Here is a 12,697-nt window from a genome sequence, read left to right as displayed (position 1 = left end):
TCCTTCGCGGCGGCAAGGGCCGGCTCCGCCTGATGTCGAGGGCCGGCGACGGGGCGGAGAGGCCAGCGCGGCCGGGGCCGGCCGAGTCGAGACCGAGGAAGCCGTCGCTGGAGCCCATGGGAGGCCGTGTGGTGGCCATGGCCACGATCACTGGAGGTCGCGGGACCTAGCCATGGTCGCCGGCAAGGCGTGCATTGACCTGGCCATGCGCGGTTGCCTAGAGGCCGTGCCGACAGGGCATGCGGTGACCGAAGGCCGTGCTTGGTTGCCTGGAGAAAGTAGAGAGTGGAGAAAGAACGAGGAAGAAGAAAACTTACAACTAGTTGGAGAGATTATTGGCGATATGCTACAACAACTCTTCTAATAATTTAAGAAAACAGTATTGGTGGCCACCAATATCACTCTATTGAGATGAAATATTGATAAAGTTGTTGGCGGTACTATAAACCACTGTCAATACAAATGATTAATCTTACAAGGAAGAGCAGGTTGTGAGAGCAAGTACAACAATTGGCTAGGTAATCAATATTTTTGCTCATGTGAAAGAGAGAAGGATGAGAGAGAAGAGAGCTTAGCTCTCATGAAAGCATAGATAGTGGTGGGTCCCAATAAAGATATGTGAGGAGAAATAGAAAAGAGAATAAAAATATATAATAATAAAGAAATTTTTGTAGATAAATAGAATGATAACTATTGTATATCTCGTAGCTAAGTACTTGGGCTTGTGAAAAGTCGAAAACGAGCCTCTCTATTTACGACGAATAGATAGCATGGGAAGTCGTAAACAAACTTCTTTTACCGGGGGACAAGCACACGGGCGGGCACGGCGCCGCGGCGGGTGGCCGAGCCAGGCCGCCGCTGCCGGGTGCTGACTCGAAAGAAACTGCGTCGTCGGGCGGCGGCCAGGCGCTGTCTCGTTCCGCCGACCACCAACCCCGCTCCCGCATCAACCGACGAGATCGTTTCCGGCCCGCAAACCAACGGCCGATCGGATCGCCATACGAACGCGACATCGCGTTTAATAAACGCTCCTCCACGCCGCGACCTACTCCTTCCCCCGCACCCCCCCCCCCCCCCCCCCCAATTCGCGTCTCGGGGTTTGGACCAGCCACCCGGCGGAGGCGGGCAGACAGGGCCACAGGGGCCGCTGCGCCGAGCGACCGAGCGCCGCCGCCGCCGCCGGCGAAGGCACGGCACGGCATCCATGGAGTCGCGCGCCCCTCCTGCACGCCCGGCCCACCGCCCACCTCCCTCCCCACGCCGGCCTGCGCCTCCCTCTCCCGCTCCCGCGCCCGCGGGCAGTCTCCCTCTCCCCCGCCGCCAAGCCCGCGCTCCAGTCCCCGCTCCTCGCGTCGAGGGGCCCCTTCCTCCCGCGGCACGATGCGGTTCTGGGGAACGGGTTCCTGAAGCGGAGAGCGGCCAGCGCTGGCGGTGACGTGCCCTTCCGCGCCCAGGCCGCGGCGGCCTCGGCGGCGGTGCCGGCGCCGGCGCCGCAGCCGGAGGAGTCCACTAAAAAGTTCCTCGGCATCGACGTGAAGACGCTCAAGAAGATCGTGCCGCTGGGGCTCATGTTCTTCTGCATCCTCTTCAACTACACCATCCTGCGGGACACCAAGGACGTGCTGGTGATCACCGCCAAGGGGAGCAGCGCCGAGATCATCCCCTTTCTCAAGACCTGGGTCAACCTGCCCATGGCCATCGGATTCATGCTCCTCTACACCAAGCTCTCCAACGTTCTCTCACGGGAGGCGCTCTTCTACACCGTCATCTTCCCCTTCATCGCCTTCTTCGGCGCCTTCGCCTTCGTGCTCTACCCGCTCAGGGACGTCATCCATCCCATCGCGCTCGCGGACAAGCTTCTCGCCGCGCTCGGCCCGAGCTTCCTTGGCCCGGTGGCGATACTGAGGATTTGGAGCTTCTGTTTGTTCTATGTTATGGCTGAGCTCTGGGGCAGCGTCGTCATCTCTGTGCTCTTCTGGGGGTTCGCGAATCAGGTTAGTCTGAACTTTGGATTCTTGGATCAATATTGCCATGTAATGTTAAAAACCTTCTTTGATTATAGTGAAACAACTTGTTTTGAACCATCTCATAGCTAATAATGATTTGACTGGATGGTTGGTTATTGGACACTGACAAAAGATGCAAGGGTAAAACTTGTCTCTATCAGGTTAGTTTAGGCAGGTAGTGGTTTGTTCGTCGGATAATGGGTTGGTAATAAAACATTTTGGTTTTTAGTAGGCCCTGCATTGTAGCTTGGCTCATTGTATTGCATAACTTTCAGGCTTAAAAAATCTAGGTGCTCGTTGCTTTCTTTTATGAATATGTTGGGCTCCATTATTGTTCACTTTCCATGATATAAATGAGGTTTGAGCTATTGTCAGCCTTAAATTGGTTGTGGATGTCTATTACATTGAACAACTTGGCTGGATATGGTTCACACATTATAACTCCTTTCTAAAGAAATGGATCTAGACTTTTGCGAATCTAACGTGTCTCTGTCTTAGGGCTACTTTTATGGCCAGAAAGGAAGGGCCCTGGTTTGGTATATGCGTCTGTTATTTATTCGACTACCATTTTTTGTTACGAGGGATATGATAGGGGAAGCCTCACTGTGACATACTGACATCAAGAGAATAAATGCATAGTGAAAAAGGCTCAAAACAAGAAAAAAAAGGGAAATCAGAACATGGAATAAGCTTGGCTGCGTAGTAAAGAAAGACAACAACCATTGAGTATCAGCTTGATAATAAGTCAATACACAATACATGATGGATAAGTCTCTGTGTGGGGCTACAACTAGGACTAGCATCTTGGACTAGCATCTAGGATAGCATCTTGGACTAGTATCTAGGACAGCATCTAGGACTAGCATCTAGGACAGCATCTAGGACTAACATCTTGGCATATGCTTGGCATCTTGGTATATGTTTGGCTGGCTAGCAGCCTATAAATATGTATCCCCAACCCCTCAGGTTGGCATGGCATTTGTGTGAGAAATAAACCAGAAAATTACCCCAACTCCTAATGTCATCCTCTCTCGATGAGAGTAAGAATTCTGCTACTACCAAGAGTAAGAATTCAGCGACTAACAACTGGTATCGGAGCCATACTATCCTGTAGCCTGAGCATCTCCTGCTCATCTCCTTTCCCAGCCGCGCAACACAGCCCCAGCTAGGAGCAGCAGCAACTCCGGCCGCTTCGGCTCACACTCCTCTCCTCTGCGCAGACGAGCACGCAACAGCCCCCCGGTAGCGGCGTCATGTCCGCAGGGCAGTCTCAGCGCTCGGTCGCCTCAAGACACGCGACGTCGGCAGGAGGCCGAACTTGCCGCGGCAGAGAACGCGAGCGAGCGGCGACAGAGACCGCTACGGCGGCGGCAAAGGGCGTCGAGGCTGGCAGCGGTGGAGCTGGCAGCAGCCCAGAGCAGAAGCAGCGGCGGCGGCGGATGAGGCGTGGCGTGCGGCGGCAAGCAGAGGTCGAGGCTTTGCGCGGCAGCATCAGCAGCTCCGTTTCTGCTAACGACAGCGCCGACGCGGACCTCGAGCTGCTGGGGAGGGAGGCAACGCGAGCAGCGGGCGGCGCAGTGGGCAGCCGCGCACGCCCACGAGCGCGGCGGCAGCCCAGACAGGTGCGGACGCGCCGCCGGCGCTCCTGGAGGAGGCGTGCACGGCGGTGGCGCCCCTGGAGGAGGCGCGCACAGCGGTGGCGCTCCTGGAGGAGGCGCGCACGACAACGGTGGCGGACGGGTCGATGGAAAGCGCGGCCTTCACATGCAGCGTGGCTCTCTCTTCCCGGATCGGTACCGTGGTTACCACGGGCTCCAGGCTGTTGTCAGGGACGTCGGCCCCGGCGGTGGGTGGCCTACCCTCACTAAGACCAACTACGTCGAGTGGGCTATGGTGATGAGGGTAAAACTCCAGGTGCGGCACATGTGGGAGGCAGTCCGGTACGGCGACGTCGACTACGACCAGGATCGACGGGCGCTGGATGCCCTCATCGCTGCAGTTCCGTCCGAGATGCAGTTCTCGCTTACCAACAAGCGGACTGCCAAGGAGACTTGGGACGCCATCGCTGCAGCACGCATCGGCAGGGACCACGCCCGCAAGTCCACACTGCATGCACTTCGCAAGGAGTGGGAGAACCTGGCCTTCAAGCCAGGTGAGGACGTTGATGACTTTGTTCTCCGTCTCAACACTGTTGCAGAAGATGGTGCAGTTCGGCGATGACACCTACGGCGTGGAGAGAGCTGTCGAAAAGCTCTTCCGCTGCGTCCCCGAGAAGTACAAGCAGATGGCTCGCTCGATCGAGTCCCTGCTGGATCTCTCCACGATGTCGATCGAGGAGGCGATAGGTCGCCTCAAGGTCGTTGACAGCGATGAGCTACAGTCTCTCTCAGGGCCCATCACCACTGGCGGGAAGCTCCTTCTCACTCGGGAGCAGTGGACTGCCTACCAAGGTGACCGGAAGAAGGGAGAGCCTTCTTCCGCGACAGGCGGCCGCAAGCGTGGCAAGCCATGCAAGGTGCACAGAGACGCCCAGGTCGGGGCGCGAGGACGTGCCGAGAGTGATGCCCGCGGAGGAGCCCAGGGCGGCGCCGCCGGCAAGCACAAGCCGGCACGAGACGACACCTGCCGCAACTACGGCCAGCTTGGCCATTGGGCCAAGGGTTGTCGACAGCCACGACGCGGCCAGGCCCACGTCGCACAAGCGGAGGAGGAGCCGGCTCTGTTCATGGCACATGCAAGCATCGAGCTACCTCCAGCGGCACCGGCCGCAGCGGCTCTCCTCCACCTTGACGAGCCAAAAGCACAAGCCCTCCTCGGCGACGGCTCCGGCAACGACAAGACTGACGGGTGGTGCCTTGACACCGGCGCCACCCATCACATGACCGGTCGACGGGAGTTCTTCACCGAGCTTGACTCTAGCGTCCAAGGCTCCGTCAAGTTTGGGGATGCCTCCGGCGTGGAGATCAAGGGCGTCGGCTCCGTCATCTTCACCGCCGTGTCTGGTGAGCACAGGCTGCTCACCGGAGTCTACTACATCCCCGCGTTGAGGAACTCCATCATCAGCTTGGGACAGCTGGATGAGAACGGTTCGCGCGTGGTGGTTGAGGATGGAGTCATGAGGATTTGGGATCGCCGTCGCCGCCTTCTCGCTAAGGTATCGAGAAGCGCAAATCGACTCTACGTCCTTAACGTGCAGGTGGCACAACCCCTCTGTCTCGCTGCTCGTCGGGATGACGAGGCGTGGCAGTGGCACGAGCGCTTTGGGCACCTTCACTTCGAGGCCTTGAAGCGGCTCAGTGCCATGGAGATGGTGCGAGGCCTGCCGTGCCTCGACCATGTGGAGCAGCTCTGCGACGTCTGCGTGTTGACGAAGCAGAGGCGACTCCTCTTTCCCCAGCGGGCGAGCTTTCGAGCCAAGGAGAGGCTCGAGCTTGTGCACGAGGACTTGTGTGGCCCGGTGACACCGGCCACACCGGGAGGACGACGCTACTTCCTGCTGCTCGTCGATGACCTCTCCCGCTACATGTGGGTGATGGTCCTCGGCAGCAAGGGAGAGGCTGCGGACGCCATCAGGCGCTCGTAGACTGCTGCGGAGGCGGAGTGCGGCCGCAAGCTGCGCGTGCTGCGCACCGACAACGACGGCGTATTCACAGCGGCTGAATTCACGTTGTACTGCGCTGATGAGGGCATTCAGCGCCACTACTCCGCGTCATACAACCCGCAGCAGAACGGCGTCGTCGAGCGGCGCAACCAGACGGTTGTGGGGATGGCTCGGGCCCTTCTCAAGCAGAGGGGGATGCCGGCTGTCTTCTGGGGAGAGGCGGTGGTGTCGGCCGTCTACATCCTCAACCGCTCGCCTACCAAGGCGCTCGACGGCAGGACGTTGTACGAGGCTTGGCATGGGCGCAAGCCGGCAGTCTCCCGCTTGCGGGTCTTCGGCTGCCTCGCGTTCACCAAGGAGTTTGGCCATATCATCAAGCTCGACGACAGGAGCACTCCAGGAGTGTTCATCGGCTACGCGGAGAGCTCGAAGGCCTACCGCATCCTCAACCCGAAGACACAGTGTGTGCGCACGGCGCGCGACGTTGTGTTCGACGAAGGGCGAGGATGGGCGTGGGACAAGGCGGTGGACGACGGCTCGGCTCCGACGTACGACGACTTCACTGTCGAGTACGTCCACTTCGAGGGAGCTGGGGGAGTAGACAGCTCTTCTTCGATGAGCGCGTCTACCCCAGTCCCCGAGCCTCCATCGACCCCGGCGCCTGCTACTCTGACAGCACCACGCTCTCCAGCCAGGACCTCGACTACAATGAGTTCTTCGCCGGCTCCACCACAGCCGGCACCGCCACGCACTCTAGCACCGACAGGCACCTCTCCGGGCACGTCTACTCCAACACCAGCTCGTGTCGAACACAGCCCAGTTGAGCTCGCTACTCTGCTCTCTCACGACGAGAAGCGCATCGACGCGTACCACGACGGCGAGCCGTTGCGGTACCGTACGATGTAGAACCTTCTCGGCGACCAGCCGATGCCGGGACTGGTGCCTCACGACCTGGAGGCGCAGTTGCACCTTGCGTGTGACGACGGCGAGCCTCGGTCGTTTGCAGAGGCCGAGAGACACGTGGCATGGCGCGCCGCGATGCAATTGGAGATGGATGCGGTTGAGAAGAACCGCACCTGGGAGCTTGCTGACCTTCCTCGTGGTCACCGCGCGATCACCCTTAAGTGGGTGTACAAGCTGAAGAGGGATGAAGCCGGCGCCATCGTCAAGCACAAGGCTCGCTTGGTGGCACGAGGTTTCGTGCAGCAGGAGGGGGTCGACTTCGACGACGCCTTTGCTCCCGTGGCACGGATGGAGTCCGTGCGACTCCTCCTTGCGCTAGCTGCCCAGGAGGGCTGGCGTGTTCATCACATGGCCGTCAAGTCGGCGTTCCTTAACGGCGACTTAAAGAGGAGGTCTACGTGCACCAGCTGCCGGGATTTGCGATCCCCGGCAAGGAGGGCAAGGTGCTCCGCCTGCGCAAGGCCCTCTATGGCTTGCGGCAAGCACCGAGGGCGTGGATGCCAAGTTGGATCCCACGCTAAAGGGGATGGGCTTCGAGCAAAGCCCGCACGAGGCGGCCATCTACCGACGGGGCAGTGGAGAAAATGCTCTGCTGGTGGGTGTCTACGTCGACGACTTGGTGATCACCGGCACCAAGGATGCGGACGTAGCGGCATCCAAGGAAGAGATGAAGGCCACCTTCCAGATGAGTGACCTGGGGCCTCTCTCCTTCTACCTGGGAATCGAGGTGCACCAGGATGACTCCGGGATCACGCTTCGACAGACCGCCTACGCCAAGCGCGACGTTGAGCTAGCTGGGCTCACCGACTGCAACCCGGCTCTCACTCCGATGGAGGAGAGGCTGAAGCTGAGCCGCGACAGCACGACGGAGGAGGTGGACGCTATGCAGTACCGGCGTCTTATGGGGAGCCTTCGCTACCTCGTCCACACATGGCCGGACTTAGCATTCTCCGTCAGCTACGTTAGTTGGTTCATGCAGCGATCGACGACGGAGCACCAGCGGGCTGTAAAGAGGATCATCCGCTACGTTGCGGGGACTCTCGACCACAGCCTCTACTACCCTAGGTGCCCTGGGGCGGCACACTTCGTCGGGTACAGCGACAGCGACCACGCCGGCGATATCGACACCAGCAAGAGCACGAGCGGGATCCTCTTCTTCCTCGGCAAGTGCCTCGTTAGCTGGCAGTCGGTCAAGCAGCAGGTGGTGGCCCTGTCCAGCTACGAGGCCGAGTACATAGCGGCCTCCACCGCTTCGACTGCTTGGTGATCTCCTCGGCAGAGACACTAGAGCGGTGGAGTTCAGGATGGACAACAAGTCCGCTCTGGCCCTGACAAAGAACCCCGTTTTCCATGAACGGAGTAAGCACATCCGGGTGAGGTACCACTTCATCCGAGGTTGTTTGGAGGAAGGGAGCATCAAGGCGAGCTACATCAACACCAAGGACCAGCTTGCGGACCTGCTTACCAAGCCTCTTGGGAGGATCAAGTTCCTTGAGCTCTGCTTCAGGACCGGGATGGTTCAACTTTCCCATAAGACGACGCACAAGACTTAGGGGGAGAATGATGGATAAGTCTCTGTGTGGGGCTGCAGCTAGGACTAGCATCTTGGACTAGCATCTAGGACAGCATCTAGGACAGTATCTTAGCATCTAGGACAGCATCTAGGACTAACATCTTGGCATATGCTTGGCTGGCTAGCAGCCTATAAATATGTATCCCCAACCCCTCAGGTTGGTATAATATTTGTGTGAGAAATAAACTAGAAAATTACCCCAACTCCTAGTGTCATCCTCTCTCGATGAGATTAAGAATTCTGCTACTACCAAGAGTAAGAATTCAGCGACTAACAGTACACTTCAAAAAGGTGACACAACGGCACCACTCTTGTAGCATGACTGGTTGATTCCTTATTTACTTTCGTGCATCTGAGTGAGATCGGCTCAACTACTGAAGACCTTGAAGCAACTCTTTGGCTCAAGTTCCTCGGCATCGACGTGAAGACACTCAAGAAGATCGTGCCGCTGGGGCTCATGTTCTTCTGCATCCTCTTCAACTACACCATCCTGCGGGACACCAAGGACATGCTGGTGGTCACCGCCAAGGGGAGCAGCGCCGAGATCATCCCCTTTCTCAAGACCTGGGTCAACCTGCCCATGGCCATCGGATTCATGCTCCTCTACACCAAGCTCTCCAACGTTCTCTCACGGGAGGCGCTCTTCTACACCGTCATCTTCCCCTTCATCGCCTTCTTTGGCGCCTTCGCCTTCGCCTTCGTGCTCTACCCGCTCAGGGATGTCATCCATCCCACCGCGCTCGTGGACAAGCTTCTCGCCGCGCCGATCAATCATAAAACATTCTGGTTGACTTTTTTTTTCTTTGTAAAATCACCAAGTACACCCAGGACATGGCAGCATGTGTTTCAACTGTATCTTCCATTGAGCATCTGAAGTTGTCAACAATAAGATTATCTCAACGTCAAAAAAACAATAAGATTATCAACCATGTGTCCTTAAAGAGCATTAAGCTCATAATTGTTGATTTCATATTTTTTTTCTAGTTATTGCAAAAGGGCAGGCCTGGTGCAAGCGGTAGAGTCTTACCGCCTGTGACCGGAAGGTCCTGGGTTCGAGTCGCGGTCTCCTCGTATTGCACAGGCGAGGGTAAGGCTTGCCACTAACACCCTTCCCCAAACCCCGCACAGAGCGGGAGCTCTCTGCACTGGGTACGCCCTTTATTGCAACCTTATTATTATCTCATATGTGTGCTAGTATGTAACCTTTCTACCTCCATATCAAACTCTTGTGGGAGTTTCTTTCCCGTGAATTCCCCTCATTAGCTTGGTGGGAAGGTCTCTAACTGGGAGTATTATTAAGAGTGTTCAACTGTTCACAAGTCTAAGAGAGATAGTTTCCAGCTAGATACTACTCCCTCTGGTTACAAATACTTGAGGCTTTGACCAAGATACGGTCAAACTGTTAAAATTTTGATTGCCAGTAGTTTTCAGAATATTTAGTTTGGAAACATAAAAAATCATGTGTAGTTTTTTTCTTGAAAGCCATCTTCATAATATCATGCTTATTAGATATTATAACTATAAAAAATTTGCTGTGGGACACTCCACTTATGTGAAATTTGCTGTGGGACACTGGAATATTTTTTCTTTGCTGTGGGACACTAATTTCTTTGCTGTAGGACACCGCCCAGTGTGCCTAGAGCAAAGAAAAAAAGTACAGTGTCCCACAGCAATTTCACAAAAGAATAGTGTCCTGTAGCAAAATCTGCCCTATATTATGGGAATAGGAAAAAAGTAATGGTCAAAGTTAAAACTCGAAGACCATAGAATGTCAATGGCGACAAGTGATTCACAGCTTTTTAGCCCACAGACTGACATCTTAAATGCATTAGCCATCATCTGAGTGTTTGAATAAGTTGCGCCTTTGAAGAGTATGGACACGTCAGCCAGATGTTGCACACGAGCATTCATATTATCCCCTCTTGTTGACTGATGGATCCATTTTCAAGAGTTGGTTAACAGGTGAGCTGTATAGGGGAGGGGAGGAGTGTCTGCTGCTCTTGGTTGCAGAGTTCTCCCGTGGAGTTGTTGATTAAGTTTTTGGGCTGTCATTAGAGAACCGACCAACTGAAACATGTACCTTGCAGTCTATATGGCATTCTGCTGTCTGAAATTTGGAAGAAAAAAATATATTCACATTTGTTGAAATTCTCATCAAATGATGAACCTTTGGGCTCCAGCTTTATCTGATTCATATTTTTTCCAGATTACCACAGTTGATGAAGCAAAAGAATTCTACCCATTATTTGGTCTTGGGGCTAATATTGCCCTTATCTTTTCTGGGCGTACTGTGAAGTATTTCTCAAATTTGCGCAAGACATTGGGTCCTGGAATTGATGGCTGGGAAGTATCTTTGAAAGGAATGATGAGCATAGTGGTACTTCTTGGACTTGTCATAACTTCCATCTATTGGGGAGTGAACAAGTTTGTTTTGAATGATCCTTCACTTCCAAAGTCTGGTCGTAAGAAGAAAAAGGTTGGTAGCTGTGGTTTATCATGCTTCCCTTTTTTTCCTTTTTATTGCTACTCAAAGTTATCTAGTAACGATTTATGCAACAGGAAAAGCCTAAACTTGGCATGAAAGAGAGTCTGAAGGTTCTGCTCTCCTCGAGGTATGTGAGGGATCTGGCTACCCTAGTGGTTGCTTATGGCATTAGTATCAATCTTGTCGAAGTCACATGGAAATCAAAACTCAAGGCACAGGTAATCTTTCTCAACTATATGTTCTTTTCATATTGCGTTGTTCCTACAGTGATCTATTTTCAGTATTCAGTAACACTTTCCTTATTCACTGCAGTTCCCTAGTCCAAATGAATACTCATCTTTCATGGGTGATTTCTCGACTGCAACTGGAATTGCAACTTTCACAATGATGCTGTTAGGACGTATTATACTACGGAAATTTGGCTGGGGTGTGGCTGCAATGATCACGCCCACCGTTCTGTTGCTGACTGGTGTCGGATTCTTCTCTCTGATTTTGTTTGGACAGCCACTGACTCCTATGCTTGCCACGATGGGTATGACCCCCCTACTGGCAGCCGTTTATGTGGGTGCCTTGCAAAACATATTTAGCAAGAGTGCAAAGTACAGTTTATTTGACCCATGCAAGGAAATGGCTTATATTCCTTTGGATGAAGATATGAAGGTTTGTTAATCTTTCCAGATTATATCTTTCTTCTTACTATTCTCGTGTGACTTGAAGGTATTTTTAACAGGATTTTGTATTTTGTTTGCCGATCTTTTGTTCTCTTGTGATGCTTACTTTCATCTAATCGTGTAAAGATAAATTTATATAGTTCCTTCTTTCATAATTGGTAAATGGGGACCAACAAATTTAATTGATAAAAAGCTCTATGTTGACTGGCGAGTTAGTTATATGTGCAGCTATTTTTAGCCTGTTCAAAATTTCTGACGATGCATATGATCTTTTCTAAAGCCTGTTAAATGTCGTATGTAAATGTAACTTCTCGTGGTCCTGTACCTTAAAAAATGGCATTAGCTATATCTTCCTGCTTATGTCATGTGTGACTACATGACAGATACGATAACTAATGCTTTTCAATTAAATCAGGTCTTGTGAACGTCGTACCGTTTTCCCCAAATATCTCTGAAATGTCTTGTCCTTGAACTTAGAATCATTCGTGGGTGGCTCAATGATTCTTGATGTCCCACTGTCTGCACCGTTATACTGCACATGCCAACTCCAGTTCCCTCTGTTTGCAGGTAAAAGGAAAAGCGGCCATTGATGTTGTTTGCAACCCACTGGGCAAATCCGGTGGTGCACTTATCCAACAATTCATGATCCTGACATTCGGATCCCTTGCAAATTCAACTCCATACCTTGGCGGTATACTGCTGGTCATCGTTCTCGCGTGGCTAGGCGCGGCGAGCTCATTGGACAAGCAGTTCTCGAGCTTGGCTAAGGAAGACCTGAAGAAGGAGAAGGCTGCCCAAGAGAAAGTAGAAGCCTCGCTACTCAAGGCGCCTGCAGAAGGCACTGATGATGTACTGGTGGAGCAGACAAATGGATCTGTGACGAGCCAAGCAACTGGAATAGAGAGCTCGCCGTCGAACTCATCCCCCATTCAATAGCTTCATCATCAGAAGTTGTAGTTAGGAGAGTGATTACAGTGAGCAGAAGTAATTGGTATTAAAATAATTCATGGCTTTCAAGTTTGTAACAGTGTGCAGCTTCAAGCTGCTGGTAATTTTTCTTTGTAACATGAGCAAATTTTGACAGCCGGCAGTGAATGCCGTTCTGGAAATGGCCCTGACCCTTTGTGCCGACGTCAAATGCATAAATTGTGTGTTTTGAATTGAATCATGTCGCGGTAAAGGTTCTCTTCAGTAGTATCAGCTGAATGTTCAGCAGGAGACGATAAGTGTGCCTTGAAAGTTGAAACACAACGCATCCAACAAGGCGTGTTGTTTGGAACCGCTTGACTTCGGATTCTTGATGAAAATAACCAAGAATGCCACCCAAACTATTTGAGGTGAAAAGAATCTGAAATGATCTGAAATTGAAACTGGGAGCCGAGAATAATCTTGTACCAT

General features: G+C 53.2%; 1 protein-coding gene across 1 annotated transcript; it reads left to right on the top strand.

The window, feature by feature from the left end:
• Positions 1-1,078: 1,078 nt before the first annotated feature.
• On the top strand, positions 1,079-12,466 carry LOC136450212 (ADP,ATP carrier protein 1, chloroplastic-like). Its single transcript, XM_066450577.1, has 5 exons — positions 1,079-1,994; positions 10,350-10,619; positions 10,703-10,846; positions 10,941-11,288; positions 11,867-12,466. Exons 1-5 carry the CDS (start codon positions 1,569-1,571, stop codon positions 12,233-12,235), a joined length of 1,557 nt encoding a protein of 518 aa, XP_066306674.1. The 5' UTR covers positions 1,079-1,568; the 3' UTR covers positions 12,236-12,466.
• The last annotated feature ends 231 nt before the right edge of the window (positions 12,467-12,697 follow it).

The sequence above is a fragment of the Miscanthus floridulus genome, chromosome 5 (assembly GCF_019320115.1).
Source record: "Miscanthus floridulus cultivar M001 chromosome 5, ASM1932011v1, whole genome shotgun sequence".
Taxonomy (NCBI): domain Eukaryota; kingdom Viridiplantae; phylum Streptophyta; class Magnoliopsida; order Poales; family Poaceae; genus Miscanthus; species Miscanthus floridulus.
Note: the sequence above shows the minus strand (reverse complement) of the source record. Positions and strands in the feature narration are given on the sequence as shown.

Coding starts and splice junctions, on each gene's coding strand:
- LOC136450212 (XM_066450577.1), top strand. CDS start 1,569: ATGTTCTTCTGCATCCTCTTCAACTACACCATCCTGCGGGACACCAAG. Junction 1,995..10,349: donor TCTGGGGGTTCGCGAATCAG/GTTAGTCTGAAC, acceptor TATTTTTTCCAG/ATTACCACAGTTGATGAAGC. Junction 10,847..10,940: donor AATCAAAACTCAAGGCACAG/GTAATCTTTCTC, acceptor TATTCACTGCAG/TTCCCTAGTCCAAATGAATA.